The sequence below is a fragment of the Myotis nattereri genome (assembly GCF_964212035.1).
Source record: "Myotis nattereri genome assembly, chromosome: 3".
Classification (NCBI taxonomy): Eukaryota; Metazoa; Chordata; class Mammalia; order Chiroptera; family Vespertilionidae; genus Myotis; species Myotis nattereri.
This window is the reverse complement of record NC_138077.1, coordinates 2,325,267-2,345,700: the sequence shown is the minus strand read 5'-3', so window position 1 is coordinate 2,345,700 and position 20,434 is coordinate 2,325,267. Positions and strand designations below refer to the sequence as shown.

The 20,434-nt window shown below is 54.8% G+C and overlaps 1 protein-coding gene across 2 annotated transcripts in view; it reads right to left on the bottom strand.

Annotated features, from left to right (window-relative positions):
* Nucleotides 1–2,443: 2,443 nt before the first annotated feature.
* MRPS6 (mitochondrial ribosomal protein S6) overlaps nucleotides 2,444–20,434 on the bottom strand; it is a 57,067-nt gene continuing 39,076 nt past the window's right edge. The window contains exons 2-3 of one of the 2 annotated variants that reach the window (XM_081088310.1): nucleotides 16,981–17,120; nucleotides 2,444–2,993 (exon numbers count right to left, since the gene is read on the bottom strand). In XM_081088310.1, the coding sequence (XP_080944436.1) occupies nucleotides 2,804–2,993; nucleotides 16,981–17,120 (330 nt within the window). In that variant the 3' untranslated portion in view covers nucleotides 2,444–2,803. Of the gene's footprint in view, nucleotides 2,994–16,497; nucleotides 16,760–16,980; nucleotides 17,121–20,434 lie in introns of those variants that run through there. The other variant, XM_081088311.1, reaches the window with a different exon arrangement.

Here is a 20,434-nt window from a genome sequence, read left to right as displayed (position 1 = left end):
CTCAGGAAACAAGATTCGCAGAGGGGCCTGGATGGGGGATAGAGGTGAAAGCGAGGAGTCCGGGGTGACTCCACAATTTTGGGCTGTTGGATTCCAACGAGGCACAGACCTGGGTGCGGGTTCGATCCCTGGTCGGCGTGCGAACGGGAGGCAGCCGGTGAACGTTTCTCACGTCGATGTTTCTCTTTCCTTCCTCTCTCTGAAAACCAATAAAAACATATCCTCAGGTGAGGATTTTTTTATCTGAAAGAAAACAGCAAAAAGTACCATGTCTGCTCAATCCAGGGGTAAGTCCTTCAACTTTGTTCTAGTATCTTCTGTACTTCCATGTATGCTTGGATTTTTTGAAAAGTCGAATGTTTCTAGTTTATCAACCGACGAGCAGGTTCAGGACAGGCGGAGCGGGACCATGGGCAGGGAGGACGTCCCTGTTACCGTGTCCGCCCCCCCAGAACGGCCGGAACCACCAGCGCCTCGCAACGAGGAGGGACAAGGGAGCGCGAGCGGACGGAGATGTCCTTCGCATCCTGTTGTCCACGTTTAATAACTTACTTCTTCTCGTTACTTAGATCTATCTGCTAAGAGGAAATGGAAGAGGCAAACCATTTCTGGTCGGTCATGACTGCTAACCTGCTGGAGTCGGGCCTTTGACAGTTGCCTGTGGCTGTGCACTGTGAAGACCCCTCTGCTGACATCTCAAGGGCAATGAAACTGTATTGACGTGGAGAGTGTTGTGAAACCCCTGCGATACCAAGCAGCTGTGAGAGGGGGTTGCTGTATACTCACCGAATTATCGGTTCCTCGGCCGTAACCAAGCCCCCAGCCCGCGTGCTCCCGAGGCCAGAGCCCAACAGTGAGGCGGATGGTGAGGTCAGTGGGCGCCATGCCCAGCTCCTGCTGCCTGCTCCCCCTGCCCCATCAGCAAACCCCCCCACCTACGTCCCCCTGCCCCATCAGCAAACCCCCCCACCTACGTCCCCCTGCCCCATCAGCAAACCCCCCCACCTACGTCCCCCTGCCCCATCAGCAAACCCCCCCACCTACGTCCTCCTGGCCCATCAGCAACCATCCCACCCACGTCCCCCTGGCCCATCAGCAACCATCCCACCCACATCCTCCTGCCCCATCAGCAACCATCCCACCCACATCCTCCTGCCCCATCAGCAACCATCCCACCCACATCCTCCTGCCCCATCAGCAACCATCCCACCTACGTCCCCCTGCCCCATCAGCAACCATCCCACCCACATCCTCCTGCCCCATCAGCAACCATCCCACCTACGTCCCCCTGCTCCATCAGCAACCATCCCACCCACATCCTCCTGCCCCATCAGCAACCATCCCACCCACATCCTCCTGCCCCATCAGCAACCATCCCACCCACATCCCCCTGGCCCATCAGCAACCATCCCACCCACATCCTCCTGGCCCATCAGCAACCATCCTACTCACGTCCTCCTGGCCCATCAGCAATCATCCTACCCACATACTCCTGCCCCATCAGCAACCATCCTACCCACATCCTCCTGCCCCATCAGCAAACCCTCCCACCTACGTCCCCCTGGCCCATCAGCAACCCTCCCACCCACATCCTCCTGCCCCATCAGCAACCCTCCCCCCCCCCACCTACGTCCCCCTGGCCCATCAGCAACCCTCCCACCCACATCCTCCTGGCCCATCAGCAACCCCCACATCCACATCCTCCTGGCCCATCAGCAACCCCCCCCCCTCTTTCGCACCCACGTCCTGTCTGCCTGCTCCTCTCACAGAGGAGGCAGCACTGGGTGAACGCGTGCAGGACCAAACCATGGTGGCCAGGAAACTCCTCAGGAAACAGGAAGCGCTATCTCCCAGATGACCTCCCTCTCCCCCCTGCTTCTGCCCGCAGTGCTAAGACCCTCTCCCCGCCTGCTCTCCAGAGCTGCAGCGTCTGCCTCTGCAGGAGTGAAGCTGATCCGGGCCCTAGAGCAGTGATGGCGAACCTATGACACGTGTGTCAGAGGTGACACGCGAACTCATTTTTTTGGTTGATTTTTCTTTGTTAAATGGCATTTAAATATATAAAATAAGTATCAAAAATATAAGTGTTTTACTATGGTTGCAACTATCAAAAAATTTCTCTATGTGACACAGCACCAGAGTTAAGTTAGGGTTTTTCAAAATGCTGACACGCCGAGCTCAGAAGGTTCGCCGTCACTGCCCTAAAGAGTGAGCAAAGCGACAGGTGATCCAGGCCGCCTGCAGCAGCAGGGAGTGGGCGCCCGGGCTGGCGCTGGCCCCGGTGTCCCCAGGGTTAACAGGAGGCGGGTGCCCGGCTGGCGCTGGCTCCCTGCCCTTCAGTGTCCCCACAGTTAACAGGAGGCAGAGAAAAAGCCTCACCCACACCCACCACGTGACCCTGTTTATTACTCTGATCAAAAGTTATTCACACAACACCGCAGGATTTTACCATCTGAATATTTTATTTTGCTCGGTTATACAGTATGAATGATTACCTCACAATCCAATATAGTTTTATAAGTTTTGTTCTCCAAAATGGTGTTAAGTGTTATAGGGCAAAAAAATTACATTTACTTTAACAAAATCAAGAACGATGTATTTGACTGGGACAGTGGGACGAGCAGATACATAGCGGCTCCCAGCCAGGCATCCCCCACGTCTCCCCGCAAAGGGGACCGAGAGCCAACAACCCCCAGACCCTCCCATGGCACCCGCACACTTATGTAAAGGTCAGGCTGTGAATGACTCATCCGCGATGCCCAGAAGTGAGAGGACTGAACAGAAGGCTGAACTCGGGAGCACCTCACTTCCTCCTCTTGGTGGAGTACAGCTTTTCTTCAAGTGGGACCGGGACAATCCCCTCACACGCCTTTACTTCCTGGGTCAGAGGGTGTTTCACAATATTAGGTCTGATGACATCAATGTCTCGAGACAAGTGGTCCAGCATGCTTTCCACAATTGTTGTTGGTGCATAAAAATCCACCAAGAAATACCTGCAATAAGAGAGAAATGCGTGAACTCCTGCCTCTGAACTCCAACCCTCCCACTCCGGTTGATGCCTTCATTCTGCCCCACCCAGACAAAGACATCACCTGCACACAGACGCATACGGCCAGCTCGCCAGGCATCAGCTACACACATGCATCCTTCAGCTGACCAGCTACCCCAGTGCTAGCATGCCCGGCCTCCCTCCCCGTGTCCTTTCCCATTACCCTGCTGTGAAAATTTGAATCCAAACAAACTTGAGCACAGACGCTCACAGTCACAGCGTGGCAGGGCCGCCCCGCGTTGGAGTGCGCACGCCTCTGCTGGCTGCCGCACAGGGATGCAAAGCCTGGTGACGTTACACGGAGTGGGAAATACTAGAGAGTATGGTTACGTTAGGGGTGCAAACAGAACATGCTGTTCAACAAGACGGAACTTCTCAACAAACCATTAGTTGGTGTATTTTGTGAAAACATCTATGAGGTAGTCTTCTAATTTTCCAAAGGATTTTACAAGTAACTTAATGCACCAGAGTCACAGTGAGACCATCAGCTACACTTCACAAGACAGGCCTGGGGCTTGTCTAAGACAAGTGCACATTCACAAACTGGCCAAGAACAAAAGAATTACTTGAAAAATGACTTCCCCATCGTGGGGAAGGAAACAAACACCAGATCCAGGAAGCCCAGCGAGTTCCAAGTAAGAACCCACAGAGACCCACACCAAGACACGTTATAATTAAAATGACAAGAGTTAAAGGCAAGGGGAGAATATTAAAGCAGCAAGGGAAAAACAACTACATACAAGGGAACTTTCATAAGACCACCAGCAGATTTTTCAGCAGAAATTCTGCAGCCAGAATTGAGTGCCACAATATAGGCAAAATGCAGAAAAACTTCCAACCAAGAATACTCCACGGCATCACTGGCCAGTGTGGCTCAGCTGGTTGGGGAGTCATCCCATGCACCGAAAGGTTGCTGGTTTGACTCCTGGTCAGCGGACATACCTAGGTTGTGGGTTTGATCCCTGGCTAGGGCATGTACAGGAGGCAACCGGTTGATGTTTCTCTCATCTCTCTCTCTCTCAAAATAAAAAATAAAAAACAACAAATAAATCAGCAAAACATCCTCAGTTGAGGATTTTTAAAAAACAAAAGAAAAAGAATACTTTATGGCAAAGTTGCCATTCAGAACTGTAGGAGAAATAGTTTTCCAGATAAGGAAAAACGAAAGGAGTTCATCATTACTAAACCAGCCTTACAAGAAAGGTACTTCTTTCGGGTGAAAAGTAAGAGTGCTGATTAATAACAAGAAAACACATGAAATAATAAATCTCACTGGAAAGGTGGGTATATAATAAAGGTGGTAGATTTATCACTTCTAGAGCTAAAGAAGGTTAAAGACAGAAACAGTAAAAATAACTATGATTATGATAACTAGCTACGGGATATACAAGGTAAAAGATGGAAAATGTGACATAAAATGTGGGAGAGAGTAAAAATGCTGAGCTGTAGAATGGGCTCCAACAAGCTGTTATCAACCTAAAATAGATGGTAATGGATGTAAGCTGTAACATGCAAGCCTCACTGTAACCACCAAGCAAAACCTACAGGCAGTACGCAGAAGAGAGGAGGAATGTCAGTAAACCACTAAGGAGTCAGCAACTACAAAGGAAGAGCGCAAGAGAAGAAGGAACAGGGAAACTACAAAACAGCCTGCAAACAATTACCAAAAGGACCATCAGTGCATACCCATCAATAATTACTTTAAATGTCAATGGACTAAGTTCTTCAGTCAAAGACAGAGTAGCTGAGTGGATAAAAAAATAAAACCCATTTATATGCTGCCTACATGAAACTCCCTTTTGATGTAGGGACACACAGACTGGAAGTGATGGAAGGGAAAAGGTATTCCATGCAAATGGAAACAAAAAAGCGAAGACAGCTATACTTATATTAGACAAAGTAGACTTTATTTTTATTTTTTTTTAATATATTTTATTGATTTTTTACAGAGAGGAAGGGAGAGAGATAGAGAGTTAGAAACATCGATGAGAGAGAAACATCGATCAGCTGCCCCCTGCACATCCCCCACTGGGGATATGCCCGCAACCCAGGTACATGCCCCTGACCGGAATCGAACCTGGGACCCTTCAGTCCGCAGGCCGACGCTCTATCCACTGAGCCAAACCGGTTTCGGCTAGACAAAGTAGACTTTAAAATGAAGAGAGTAATAAGAGACAGAGAAGGGCACCCTATATAATAAAAGGCTAATATGCAAATCGACCAAACAGCAGAACGACCAGTCGCTATGATGCGTACTGACCACCAGGGGGCAGATGCTCAAGGCAGGAGCTGCCCCCTGGTGGTCAGTGTGCTCCCACAGGGGGAGCACTGCTCACGCAGAAGCCAGGCTCGTGGCTGCTGAGCGCAGTGGCGGTGGCGGGAGCCTCTCCTGCCTCCGTGGCAGCGCTAAGGATGACTTAGGCCAGTGGTCAGCAAACTGCGGCTCTTTGGCCCCTTGAGTGTGGCTCTTCCACAAAATACCACATGTGGGCGCGCACATACAGTGCGATTGAAACTTCGTGGCCCGTGCACAGAAGTTGGTATTTTGTGGAAGAGCCACACTCAAAGGGCCAAAGAGCCTCATGTGGCTCGCGAGCCATGGTTTGCCGAGCCGCAGTTTGCCGAACACTGGCTTAGGCTCATGGGAAGCGGGCCTAAGCCATCAGCTGGACATCCCCTGAGGGCTCCCAGACTGTGAGAAGGCACAGGCCAGGCTGAGGGACCCCCCCCCCCACCCTGAGTGCACGAATTTCGTGCACGGGGCCTCTAGTTACATAAGGGGGTTAATCCACCAAGAGGATATAACACTTGTGAACATTTATGCACCCAACATAGGAGCACCTAAATATATAAAGTAAACATTCAAAGGCCTAAAGGTAGAAATAGACAGCAATACAATAGTAAGGGATTTTAATACCCCATTTACATCAATGTATTGAACATTCAGACCAAAAAAACCAATAAGGAAACATCTGCCTTAAACGACACATAATTCCAAATGGACTTAACATATACAAAGGACATAACATCCAAAAGCAACAAAACACACATTGTAGTTAAGTATACGTGGAATATTTTTCAGGATACATCATATGTTAAGGCACAAAACAAGTCTTTTTTTAAAAATTTTTAATTTCAGAGAGGAAGGGAGAGGGAGAGAGAGATTGGAACATCAATGAAGAGAGATCAATCACTGATCAGCTGCCTCCTGCACGCCCCCTACTGGGGATCAAGCCTGCAACCCAGGCATGTGTCCTTGACCGGAACTGAACCCAGGACCCTTCAGTCCGCAGGCCGACGCTTTATCCACTGAGCCAAACCGGCTACGGCACAAAACAAGTCTTAATAAATTTTAAAAGATTAAAATAATGTCAAGCATCTTTTCTGACTACAATGGTATGAAACTAGAAATTACACAAGGATATCTGGACAATTCATAAATATGTGGAGATTAAACAACATTTCACTGAAGAACCAATGGGTCAAAGAAGAAATTAAAAGAGAAAATGAAATTTAAAGATCCCTTGAGATAACGGAAATGAAAATACAGGTTTTCCTCGCTTTCCCACTGTAGACCAGGCCTAGGAAATCTTTTGGAAGCCGAAATGGAGCCAAGTGAAGGCGCAATTATCAATTTATAGGAAAAAAAATTTAGCATTCCCAGACCCAGACCCCAAATGTAATGCACATACAATGTGTTCATTTCATTCCCACAGTCAGACTCTTCACTACACCCAGTGTTATGCTGACTGTGACTCCCACATGAGCTCTCTCGGGCCTTCCTGGTGCCTCAGGGCCCTTCTTGCTTATGGATACGCAACACCAGCGGTAAGTCAAGGGACAGCACAGATGCTCAGACACAGTTCACAGTGTGGCAGGGCCCCTGCTTTCGAGGGCGCACGCCCCTGTGCTGGCTGCCGCAAGACCACGCTGAATTCTGTCCTATTGATGGGCATTTAACAAAACCCCTCACCCACTCCTGATAAGGACTCAGCCAACTACAGAAGGGACCTTCTGCAACCTCATGAAGAGCATCATTGAAAAACAAACAACACACCAACTGGTGCCCATCTGAATGCTTCCTCCTCAGAAGGAGATTAAACCCGGAAGTCTGCTCTCACCACTTCAACATTGTACTGAAGGTCTTGCCCGCGCGATAAGGCAAGAAAAGAGGAAGTAAAAGGCATCCAGCCTGGTAAACAAGAAGCAAGATGGTCTTCATTTGCACATGTCACGATTGGGTTTATAAAAAATCTGAAGATGTAAATTTTTTTGTAAATTTCTTCAGATTTTTTATAAACCCAATCATGAACTAATAACTGAGCTCAGTAAGCTTATAAGACATGATATTAATATACCACAAATAAAATCAATGGTATTTCTATGTACTAGCAACAAATAATCAGACCTTGAAATTACATATAAAACACTTAGGCATTAATCTGACAAAAGATGAGCAAGACCTATACACTAGAAACTACAAGCAGCTGTGAAAAGAAACGAAAGGGAACCTACATAATGGAGAAGTGCGCCTTGTCCATGGGTAGGGAAATTCCAATTTATTTAGATGCCAATTCTCCCAAATTCATCTACAGATTCAAAAGAATCCCAATCAAAACCATAGCAGATTCTTTTGTTAGAAATTGACAAACTGATTCTAAAGTTCATATGGAAATTTAAAGAACCTAAAACAGCCAAACTAACTTTAATAAAGAATTAGTGCAAGACCTAACACTACCTGATTTCAAGACTTATTCTAAAGCGCTGGTAACCGCGGCAGCACGTGTTCATATACAGGTACACGCACCACCAGGACAGAATGAAGAGTCCACGGCGGACCCATACAGGTACGTGCAACTGGTTTCAGACAAGAGGTGGGAAGGCAGCGCAGCGGAAGGACAGTCCTTCCGACAAGCGTGGCCACAACAATCCACTGTCCGCATGCAGAACAATCAGCCTTCACCGCTGAGGAGGAGGGGCCACAGGTCACTCGAAATGGAACAGGAGCTACACAGACAACATGAAGCGAGGAAAGTAAAAGGGGCCCAGGAAAAGCCCTCAGTGGCCTTGCTGTAGGCAAAGATTCCTTAGACGCCACACCAGGTGCACAGCCCACACAAGAGACAAGTGATCAGTGAGACTTCAGCAATGTTAATGCTCTCGGCCTTTTTTCTTTTAACTGCTCTCTGAGAGATGCTGATTAACAAAAAGATAAGCCACAGACTGCGATCTGTAAATCGTATGTTTAATAAAGGACTTGTTTCTAGAATATAAAGACCTTAAAATTTTTAATTAAAAAAAACTGTAATGGGTATAAGATATGAAGTGACATTTCACCCAAGATATACACGGGTGAAGAAGCACACGGAAAGATGATACTACCATCAGCCACTGCAGAGGCACAAGCTGAAGTCCGACACACCCTTCAGAGTGGCTGCAACGAACAGGACTGACCTCACCCAGTGTCTGTGGGAACAGAGGAACTGCACGCACTCTCACACCTGCAAGTGGGAACGCAAGATGATACAACCACTTTGGGAAACAGTTTGGCACTTTCTTGAAACGTTAAACAGAGCCCCGCCATTAGGACTGAGCCACTCCATTCCTAGGTACTGACCCAGGAAAGGTTCAAGTGCGTGTCCACACAACTTGGGCGTGAATGTTCATAGCAGCTTCACTTCTAACCACCCGTAACTGGAAACCACATAAGCGTCCATCCACATGGAAACCAACAAGCAACGGGTGTGTCCATAAACGGCCTGCTCCTCAGGAGTAAACAGGACCTACTGATACGTACTCCTGAGAAATCCCATAGTAATTCTACTGAGTAAAGGAAACGCGTCAGATTCTAGAAAACAGGAACCAAGCTGCTGGACAAAGCAGCCTGGTGGTTGCTAGGGACTCGTGAGAAGTGGCAGGAGAGTCACCAGAGGCAGGAGGAAGCTACAGGGCGACCGACCCGCCTACCCTGGACCGGACTGACTTCATGGTACAGGCATATTTCACCTTTTAAACTGTAGTTATATTTTCATAACTACTGGGAGGTGGTACGCAGAAGCTGCACGGGCAGGCTGTGGTGAAGGACTGGACAGGGCGCGGTGGTGACGGCGGTGACAAGGGAGCAATCAAGCTGATGAAGACTCCGAGTTTCTTGGTGTGAACTCCCCCCTGGCCTGCGCGTCCTGAAGCAGCGCCTTGCACAAGGCTCACTGGCGAGCCGGCCACCGGAGCTTGCTCTGAACATCAGACACCGCCCGCCCGACTTCCACGGCTCCCTTCCACCTGGCTATTTCTACTTCAATGGCAGGCAGCGGGGTCCCAATCGCCAACATTTAATTATTGACACCTGCCCTGAGGAAGGCACTGAGATAAAAAGTGGGATCAACCTTGAACTCTCTTCTCCTTGTCAACCCCAGCCACTGCCCCACTCCCCGTCGCCAAATAATGACGGCGCCTGGTGGCAGGTCAGGGAACTCCCTCGCTCACAGCCCAGGCCCCCTGCCCCGTTTTAGCCACATATTCCCACACTCGGTCTCATGCACATGTCCTTTCCAACCACCAGGACAGCTGTGGCCTCCCTGCTGCCACGCTGCCGTGCACTTACTCATAGCAGGCAGCTTTCTCTGGGCGCGCACGCTTCCTCCCCGCGCTCCTGCCTTCCCTGGTGTCTGTTTCTAGAAGAGACTCCCTCCTTTGTGTGGATCGTCGGAGGCACACGTCTGAGGCAGTGCACTGGTGAACACCACAGGACACAGGCCGCCTGGAGGGAGTGCTCAGCAAGGGCCCAATGCAGGCAGGCTGTGCCCACGGCCAGCCCGCCGTGCTCCAAGCCTCTCCCTCCAGGAAGCCCACAGGCTTGCTGCTCCCTGCGGTCAGCCCCCCTTCTGTTCGGTCAAGTATTCAAGTTGTCCGAATGCCAGCGGAGGCGGCAGCCCTTCCCCCACCAGCTCCACCGGAGGCACTGCTGGCGGGCGAGCTTCGGAGGGTACAGGTTTCTAAGAGAAAGTGTGTCCACAGTTGCCAACAACCAACTCAGCCCACAAGTCCGTCCTCGGCCAGCCCCCCTGGAACCGCGCTCCCACACGCGGCCTCACCACGCTGAGGACCTCACCCAGCGCCTCACACCCGCGTGAGAAGCAGGAGGAGGCCAAGGAGGGAAGCCAGAAGCCAAGGAGCCCGAACTCTGAGCGAGGGACTGAAAGGGCAGCGCACACAGGGCTTCCGTGTCCACAGTGCCTGTACCTCCTCATCAGCCCCAGGGAGGGGCTGAGGGAGGGGAAGGCGGAGTGCTGAGGGCTGGTTGGGTCCCGCGCCCTTTTCCCCCCCACGCTGCGTCTCCAGCAGTTCCCACGTCGTCCCTGCCGCTGCCCCCTTCAGCTGTCACTCGGCTGTAAGTGGCCATGGCCAGGGTGCCCGCCGAGCCGGGCTTTGGCTCAGGGACACAGGAAACTGCAGGCAGCCTTGGGCCCGTGGGTCACAGCATCACAGGAAGTAAAGGCTCGACAGGACCCTGCAGACACTGCCGTGCGACCCTCATGCTGCTTAAGGACTGTCTGCCCCCGGCCACAGAGTGAGAGGCAGGCCCACTGCCAACCCGGCTCGTGCCTAGCAGCCGCCTTCTGGAGGTTTCTCAGGAATAAAGAAAAGCCCCAGAAAAAGGGCTGGGATCCTAGGCTTGGCTTCGGGAGCTCCTGTTACTACACAGCCCTGCAGCCTTCTCTTTCTGAACCTCCCTGCCTCCCCACCAGGCATGGCCCTCCGCGAGCAGCCAAACCAAACAGGGCAAGGGCCGCACGCACAGGAGCCTGTGCCCGCACCACAGCCGGGCAGTCATTGCCCGCGGTCACCGCTCCTCGGTGCCCGGGGCTCAATGGGCAAATGCAGGAACTGCCATGGCCTTATCACACCATGGAAATTTCCACAGCCAGGAGCCGCCGCCGACAGAGCCGGGAGGAGGTCCAGTCCCACCCACACGGGCGCCCCCCCCACCCCCCACCAGGAGAGAAGCAGGCAGACGCCCAGGACAAACGGTCCAGGACAACCCGTCAGCCGGGTCGTCTCCGCCTGCCTCAGTGGCCCACAGGGCTTTCCCATGCAGGAGAGGCGGCCTGTCCCTGCTGCCGCCGGCGGGCATGCTCTGTTGTCACATGTTTATCTGGGACAAACGGACCTGGTCAGCTCGCACCTCCTATGAGCAAACCTCAGACGGCGCTAAGATGGAGGCACGTGCAGGGGGCCCCGACCTCCTGGAACCTGAGACGCTCGGAGAGGAGCCCCGGTGCTGGGCTGGCGGACACCGAGGCACCCTCCTGGCCTCCCACTGCAGCCGGCCTGAGGGGGGCCGAGCGCAGCCTGCATTTCCCTTCTCACACAGGAGAGTGAGGCCTGGAAAGGACTCCTTGCGGGTGGGGGTCCAGCAGCTTCTGCTGCCTTCCCAGGGCAGCACAGATCCAGGTCCGTAGGAGTCAGGGTGAAGCAATGACCTTGAAACTCCCCTGACACCTGCTCCCGGGCGCTGCTGAGGGTTGCCATGGAGAAGCCACTCTGAAATGCAGAGGAGGTGCTGCTCAAGGGGCCCCAAAGGGGCCTGGTGTTTCCAGAGGCTGCGGAGAGCCCTTTGCCCCGCTTCCTCCCGCTGGAAGGGGAGGATCCCGGGTTCAGCAACCACATGAAACACCACGTGCTCACCGCCTCACCGAGAGGCAGATCGCAACACAGAACCCACAGTCACAGCCCACGTGGACCCGTTCCTACCTCCGTCCTCGCACAAGCCCTCACTCCAGGGAAAACAGTCTACAATTATGACAGAACTGCACTGCCCACACCCCTGAAGCTGGTGCTCCAGGAGAAACAAGGTGATAAATAACGTCCTCCCAACGGCTCGCGTCCCTTCTCCACTTGGCCAGCGTGGCACCTAAGACCTCCTGCTGTCCATCCCCAGCCCCTCACCACTGCTCGGCGGCACCGGAGAGGCGCCGGCAGGGCATGGCGCGGGGTAGCAGGGCCCATACAGCCCTGGCCGCGCCGGCGGCGCACTGAAGGGCGCTGTCCATGTGCGGCTCCCGCGGGCCCGCCGCTGCGGAGAGGCACTGAGCTCGGGCCGCAGCACCTCGGCATAGGCGGAAGGACGGAGGCTGTCCTGGGGGGAGGACGGGGGCTCCGGACACCAGTGCGTTTCTCACCCCAGATGCCCGTGCCCACCGCGGGCAGGACGGCCCTGTTTCACAGGCAGGCCCTGCCCCTCGAGTCACCATGACAACCTACCCACCTTCGTATTTCTCAAGACTCACTACCGATCCCCCCGACCCGAGAAACGGCTTCCCCGGGACCGATGCGCCGGAGTGGAAAGGGCCACCGAGAGCTCGCCCTGGGCGGCTTCTGCCCCTGCCCTGGGCCCCACCCGCCCCGGCCGGACACCAGCCCTCCTGCCCCCGCCCCGAGCTGAGGGAGGGCGTCTGCCCGCAAGGCTCCGCCATCGGCTGTGGTGGCTTTTTCATGTCACTGTCTCAGCGCTGCGTTCACGGTTTCCCGAGCCAGCGCCTGCCTGAAGGGGAGCTGGGTTCTTTGTCTGTCAAACAGTCACACACTCACTCAGTCTCCCTGCCCCCAGCCGACAAGTGGAAATTTCCACTGAACTCTCCGTGGCTCGCGGTGGGAGGGGGACGGCAGGGGGAGGGGAGGGGTTTGGAGCCAAAGCGTCTTGGAGCCTTTTGGAGACAGAACACAGACTGTCTGGATGCCAGTCCTGGGCTGTGTGGTCGGACCCGCTGAAGCCAGCTCCCCGGGGCGGTGAGCCCCCCCTGTCGTCCCCCCCCCCCCCGCCCCCAACCCAGGCCTCTGCTTGGAAAAGCCGCTCCTTTCCCACCCGCCGCTCACACAGAAAGCCCCAACCCCCTGAGGCTCGGACACACCTGGACCCACCACTAAGGCAGCCCAGGCCGCTGCAGCCTCCCTGCCAGCCACGGAGAGCTGCACACAGGCCGAGCGGGCTGCGGGTGGACTACGCTGCCGGCAGGCATGGGACATGGGAACACACAAGACATGGGAACACAACGGAATGCATGGGAACACATGGGAATGCAGAATAACATGGGAATGCACGGGAACATGGGAACACATGGGAATGCAGAACATGCAAATGCACGGGGACATGGGAACACATGGGATTGCACAAGAACATGGGAACGCTGGCCGCTGGGAAGACCACAGCAGGGCGCCCATCTCCGCGGGGCTGGTGCCAGCTCTCCGGGAGCGGGCTGCAGACACATGTGGGGAGCGAGTCAGTAAAATTCCACTGATTCCCCACAGCCAGTTATTTTTATCGCTGCGCACCGTAAACAGAAAGGCAGCTCTATGCGTGTGCAAGTCTCTGCTATTCACACCTATTCACGTCTTAAAGCAGATGAGAGAGAGGGACAGACAGGGAAGAAAGCCTCCTGGGGGCTTGTGTTCTGAGTCAGCGTTTCGCTGCAGCCGTAGGCAAGGCCAAGCGGGCACCTTACAGACAAAACGCAGGCCGGCCCGGGGCTGGCCACGGCGTGTCTGTTCCCTCCCAGCCCCATCCCGTGGAGGGAGAGCTGAACCAGCACACGCAGCGGGGAGGCACTACAGTGGTGCTTCTGCTGCTAAGACCCTGCAGGACTGATGAGCACCCGCTCCCTCTGCCCCTCCGCCCCTCCTGCCCGTGGCGCCGGCCTGTCTCACTCCGCACCCCTTTGCCTGGGGGCATGAGGTGCAGGGAGCACGCAAAGGTTCACAGGAGAGAACATCTAGGGGCCCCCATGAGGCTGAAGCAAATGCAGAGTGGGAGTGAACCCCGGCCTTCGAAGAACCCGCTCCGAGGCCTGCTCCGTGGTCTCCAGACACGGCCTCCGGCCTCCACCTGGACAGCAGGGGCAGAAGACTCAACCCTCCCCACTACATCCCAGCCTGGCCCACCCTCCTCCCGCACCCCAGCCTGGCCCAATCATCAACTGCTCCCTGTTCCTAAACGCACACAGCCAGGGGGACAACTGAGGTGGGAAGTGACTTCCCTGGAAAGCAGTCTCATCAGTTTTTATTAAGATGATGCCCGAGATGCCACCGACCCTGATAGAGGAGGCCTGGGCCAGGCTCCCTCGGCGACATTTAAAATGTGTGCTGTCACCCCGAGACGAGTGACACACGTTTCTGTGGATCCTCCTGAGAAGTTGGCCAGCAGGTTGTTCCAATGGGAAACAGGTTCCCAGGACAAACAACAGACTTACAGACACGTTTTCTGGAACGCTGCCTGTTCCTAACGCTGGGCTGACCAAGTTAATATCTGGACTATAACGATTGCATGTTTATTTTTTGGCATAAACTGCATGCGTGGACCTGATGCAATAACAAGCAAGTGGCCGCTGTCGCCCTCCGTGGCTGAGCCTAACTGTGGGATCTCTCCTCCTAAGCCCTTTCCACCTGCTTTCCTTTCAGGCCCACGTGGCACGTGTGCGGCAGCGGTGTGATGCGGGCTGGAGGGGAGGGTGGGGAATGGCAGAGGCAGTCACCCCACATGACGGGACGTCCCTGCAGGTACCTGGCTGTGAGCCGGCAGGTGAACCTGCTGTGCGGGTCCTGCCTCACAGCCGGCGGTGCCCAGGTTGGCCGCGTGTAGGTAAGCGCCCAACGCAACTGAAGACTGGAGATCGGCAACCACGACCATCACGGGAGCCATCCTGAGGCCCAGGACTCCGCAAGGACACACCCCTTCTTCCGCAACATGTAAAAGTGACAAACGCAACACCAGCAGCTCCGCAGCACAGCGTGAGTCTCGAGTCTCGGGGGGCATCTGGGCTCATGCATTAGCCACGAAACACCGGCGCCAACACAGCAGCCTCAGGGCTGAGTCAGGCCCCGCCAGAACGACAGGGACGCGGCCACCAGGACAGCTCAGGAAGAGCTGCTGACTGCGCAGCGGCTCCGGGAAGGTGAGACCGTGCGAGCTCCCACCCTCCCTGACGCAGACACCGCACCTCGCCGGCCTGTGTAACCAGCACTTCACAGGCCACACGTTCAACAAAAATACCAGACACCGATGTACCCCAGAAAACAAGCGTCAACAGAGGCTCCTCTGCCCCCCATCCCCCCGTGTCTGTGTACAGCGCACACGCTGAGAATGCTGCCGCTCCTCTGCTGTGGGCGGAGCGGAAGGAGAACGGGGTAAATCCTCAAGTGAAACGAGCGAGGGGCTGCAGCAGGAGCTCGTGGCCGCGCAGGACCAGGGGCAGCGATGCTGTCTTCTCGGTTCTGGCTCAGGCCCAGGGGTTTTCCAGGATCAGAATCTGTTCCACCCACGAGGGAGGCAGCACCAGCCCGCCAGCGCCGCGTGGACACAGGCTGCCCAAGGTGCGGTGCTCGGAGGGCAGCCGCGCCACCCACCCGGGAGAGGCGCCGCTCCAGAGGGTCACACCGCCCCTCCCCGCGAAATCCTCCCCGTCCTCCCCCAGAAAAGGGCAGAGGAGAGCGCCGCTGCGCCCCCTGAAAGCACATGAGGGACCGACTCCCCCGGTCAGGGCCCCTCCCCCTCCCCCCCCAACCCCAGGCACCCAGCTCACCATTCTCCGCCACATTTATGTGCTCCTCTTCAACAAAAAGGCCAAAGGACCCACACACAGCCTTGCCACTAAACCAAACCCCTTTACAGTTACGGTTTTTTTGTGTGTGTTTTTTTTAAAAATATATTTTATTGATTTTTTACAGAGAGGAAGGGAGAGAAATAGAGAGTTAGAAACATCGATGAGAGAGAAACATCGATCAGCTGCCTCCTGCACATCTCCTACTGGGGAGGTGCCCGCAACCCAGGTACATGCCCTTGACCGGAATCGAACCTGGGACCTTTCAGTCCGCAAGCCGACGCTCTATCCACTGAGCCAAACCGGTTTTGGCCAGTTAAGGTTTTTTTAATGCTACACGCACAACCTCCATCCTCACTGTTACTATGACGGTGCAAGAGGAATAGCCACTGTGCACTCACGTTGCCTAGCAACGCCTCAGGCACTCTGCAGAGATGCCTCGAGAAGCAGAGCGCAGCACACACAGGTGCAGCCACCGGGGAGCGTGCCGGGCCCCTGGCTCAGCAGAGTTAACTGCAGCCCCATGAGCAGCCCTGCCCGCCTACCCCTGGACTGCGCAGTCGAGTGGAGGGAGACACAGCCTTCTCCAGGACCCTCCATCGCATGAACGACTGCCTCTACCTTCTCCACCCCTACTCCAGGGAACCCAGCGACTCGAGATGGCCTCCCTCCACCAGAAACCGGGGCGTAAAGAAGACACCGTCAGGGCTTAGAGAAGCTTCGTACCAACTCAACCAACTGGGCTCAGAATTTCTACACAGGACCGTTATTTTACCACAGACTCAAATCCTTGGCACATTTGAGGAAGTGGTTATATATAGGGTGTCCCAAAAAAAGTCTACACACACTCTGCGTAATTAAAAAGGCCGTGTTTATTAACATACATCTCATTTCCAAACTGGAGCTCTCCGCTGTTCAACTGTGCCTGCATTCTGGGGACGCCCTGTACTATGTGACAGAAACAGTCCATTACAAGAAGCTGCGATTCGTGGCTGAGCAGATGCCGTGGGTTAGGCGCGGGGGCAGCGCCGTCAGCAGCACCTCTGGCTTGTTGTCTGCAGCCCGCACGTTCACGAAGGACGCACTGAGCATGTGCAGGACACGCTGCTCATGAGGTCTTTTCAAGGCCAAAGTGAGAGACTTAGGGTGACAATGAAACATCTCCCACAGTCGAAAGCTTGTAAACCCGTTGCCCCAGCACCACCTGTTTGTACAGATCACAGTGATGGGCGGCAGCACCCCACCCACCTGCAGCGCCCACACCGCCGGGCGCGGGACTAGTCATTTCTAAGGGGAACTGAGCAGCCCCTTCTGGGGCGGGCCCAGGGAGGAACTCACCCGCCTCTGTTGTGCCGTTGGCTGTGGGCAGAGATCCGATAAGGAAGCATCCGCTCCCCCAGGTTCTCCAAGTTCCTCACGATCGCCCCCCGGTCCATCAGGGCTTCTATCGTCCGCTTCAGCGCAGCAGCAGTCTCGGGCTGTTTTGTTTCGTTTTGTTTTTAAAAAGAAGGAAAAAACACATCAGACTCAATGTAAGAACTGGAATGACCAAGTCTAGTCAGCTCTAATCAGAACAGCTCTGCTGGGAGAAACCTTTAGGTCGAAGCAACAGAAACGCTGGCTGAGACAGAGAGACAGACTGACATTCACTGTGAAGAAAGCGAGAGCTCACAGATGCGAAGGGGAATCTGCAGCGGCCGCCTCGGAGTCCAGGGACCAGAGCAGCTCCGGGTCAGGAGGCAGGAGCTCACGGGGGCTCTTCCGAGCGCCGTGGCCGGGATGGAGCAGCGCCGGTCACGGCTGGGCCTGGGTCCCAAGGCTCCAAACTCCAGCTCCAGGGAAGCACATCCTCTTGGCAGGACACAGCCCATCCACCGAAACCACAGCCGCGGGAAGGAACGCTGGAGACCGCAACCCAAGGGGGAAGATGGAGACCCACCTCTGCCCCCCGGAGCGCACCTCTAAGAGAGGGGTGGGCACACACCCGGCAGGGCCAGCGGCAGGGCAGCGACACGGGCAGCGCTGGCGGGAGAGCACGGCGGCTGGGAGGCGGGTCACTCCTGACAGCGGGAGATGCAGAGGGTGAGTGACCAGGCTGGCACGCAGGTGAGTGGCAGAGGGCGAGGCGCACGAGGAAGGAGCCAGGCGTTCCACGGACGGAGGGTTGAGAGCAAGATTACAGTAGGTACAAGTATATAAATAATAAATGCCCGTCACCAAAAACCTTCCCACGCCATAATCCCATCGTCCAGGGATCAAAGACTTTCTGTCTGGGATGAATCCCTTCCAGGTCTCTCTCTGCACAGGTGCACACAGGAATGTCTGGCAGATGCTGTACAGGTAGCCCCAGCTCATGGAAAATGGGTCGAGGAGGACAGGGGTGGCAAAGAGGGCACCAGAGGACGGAGGCGGAGAGGGTGTTGCTGTCACAGCCACAGGGAGCCCGAGGGAGCTGCGAGGACAGCAGCTGAGTGAGTCAGGAAACACCGAGCCTGCGATGCCGCAGCTCCTCGGGGCGACCTCGGGGTGTAGCCTAGGCTGTGAACAGGTGGGTCAGTTACACCCCAGGAACCCCGCTGTGGCTAGGCCTCCGACGCCCAGGAGCAGGGGGTCCCTGAGGAGGGGGCGGGAGGAGGAGAAAAGCTCAACACAGAAGCTCGGAGCACAGACGTGGGGGGCTAGAGGACTCAGAGTCAGAGAGGCAAGTGGAAAAGGCCCGAAGGGCTAAAGGAAGACAGGCCTCGTCGCAGCAAGACAGGCAGCGGTGGCGACGAGGGAGAAGTCGCAGCACGGTGGCTGACGGGCGGTCACTTGGGAAGATGGGGCCAGCGGTCGGCTGAGCGGTCCCGTGGCAGAGGGCTCACAGCATGGAAGCGCAGACCTGAGGGGCAGCTGAACGTGAGCCGAGTGTTACGAGAGAGGAGTCCTGGGCAAGTCAGCAGTGAGCGGATGAAATGGAAGGCGGAAGGGCTTTCAACGACGACAACCATGTGTCAGCTGTGTTTACTGTCCCTGCCACATGCCCCAACCGGCCCGGCGTTCTATTGTTACATATTTAATCCACACACACACACACACACACACACACACACACACACACACACGGGGGGGGGGGGGGCTCTGAGCGATGCCTGCTTGGGGTCAGGGCAGCGGGCTACAGGAGGGCCTGATGGAGGGCGGGAGCACAGTGCCGAGCAAAGTCGGGAGGAGGCCCGAGGACCCCGGGGAGGGAAGGGACACCCCTCCCAGGCACACCGAGGGGTGCAGAGAGGAACCTCGGAAAACACACCTCCCGTGCTCAGTCGGCTCAGTCGGCATCGAACGACAACTGCGGGCCATGTGAGCGCGTCCAGGAAGCCAAGGAAACGCACACGGCCACAGCCCTCCTCTCCGAGCACCGCTAACGTGTGCGCACCCGGTGCTGGTGTGGGTCGGACAGTGTTTACTCCGCTCACACTGCAGGCCCGGGACTTTCACACGCCTACAGGAAGCTGTGTCCATACTGAACCAAACTTATGCGAAAACAAATTTCCTAAAAACAGTAAAAACACTCTCTTCACACGGACACTGACTGTGGAAGGTCTGTGGCTACTCCTGCGCCTGCGCACACACTTCCCTGTGGTGTAACTCCCTCACATCTCGCCACGCAGACATGCTCAGTGTTGCAGGGGCCTCGCTGCTAACAGCAGTGCAATGTTTCATTTCACTAAAAATGCTATTTCTTGACCTGGAAGCACGTCGATTATCTTGTGATGAGGTGGGCGAACACTCTATCCAAATAGAAAATAAGAGTTACAAGAACAAAACAAACTGGTTTATTACTATTAGTCTTCTGATTAGCTACCCGAATCACACATTTTGGTTTTAGTTTGCGCTATTAAAAAGGAATGTATCTCATTACCTCTTGTCTTTTCAAATTCCAACTCAACTATTTATAGCATAAAATAAGGAAGAGCTTGTGAGATAAAATATTTTCTGTCTAAAAAAGGGGAAAGCTACCCAATAAGAATGTAACTTAGGAAAATATCAAGGCACGTTTTGTTTGACTTTGGTATGTCAAGGTCAAACTGTAAACTACTTGAATAGACACACTCATTTCACTGTCGCTTCAAATGACCCGAAAGTTTAAAAAGGAAGATGAAGGTGGGGTAAGAAGACCTCTTGCCATTAGGGACTCAGCTTCTTCCATGTACCTGACCTCGTCACTGTAAAGGTGGGGTCAGCAAGCCAGAGCCGCGGCCAAGTGCAGCTCACACCTGTCTGCAGATAGAGCCTTACGGGAGGGGAGCTCCGTGCAGGCAGCCCCACGGCCATGAGCCCACTTACAAGTCCGGAGACCACGTGGCCAACAGAGCTTCTCCTGTCTACCACCTGGCCAGCTTCTGCTCTGCACTGCAATGGCTGGAGGGGAGCTGGCCAGACCTCTGTCCACGCCATCTAAATATACCCGAGTAACACCATGGCCTGGGCCACTGAGTCACAGACAGTCAACTCCCCACGGGATGGGTCCCCTGGCAAAACGCAGGGCACCAACCTAGCGAACTCCAGCTGACTGTTCACATCTCCACAGCATTCGGAAGGGGGTCTACAAGCTCACCAGTCCGCCCAACAAGCTCGTGATCCAACCAATCCAGGCCGCCATCTGCACTTTCCTCACTGAAGTAAATCTTTAGCCCTAGCCAGTCTGGCTCAGTGGATAGAGCATCGGCACATGGATTGAAGGGTCCCGGTTTGATTCCCATCAAGGGCGCGTACCTCGGTTGCAGGCTCAATCCCCAACCCCTGTCAGGAC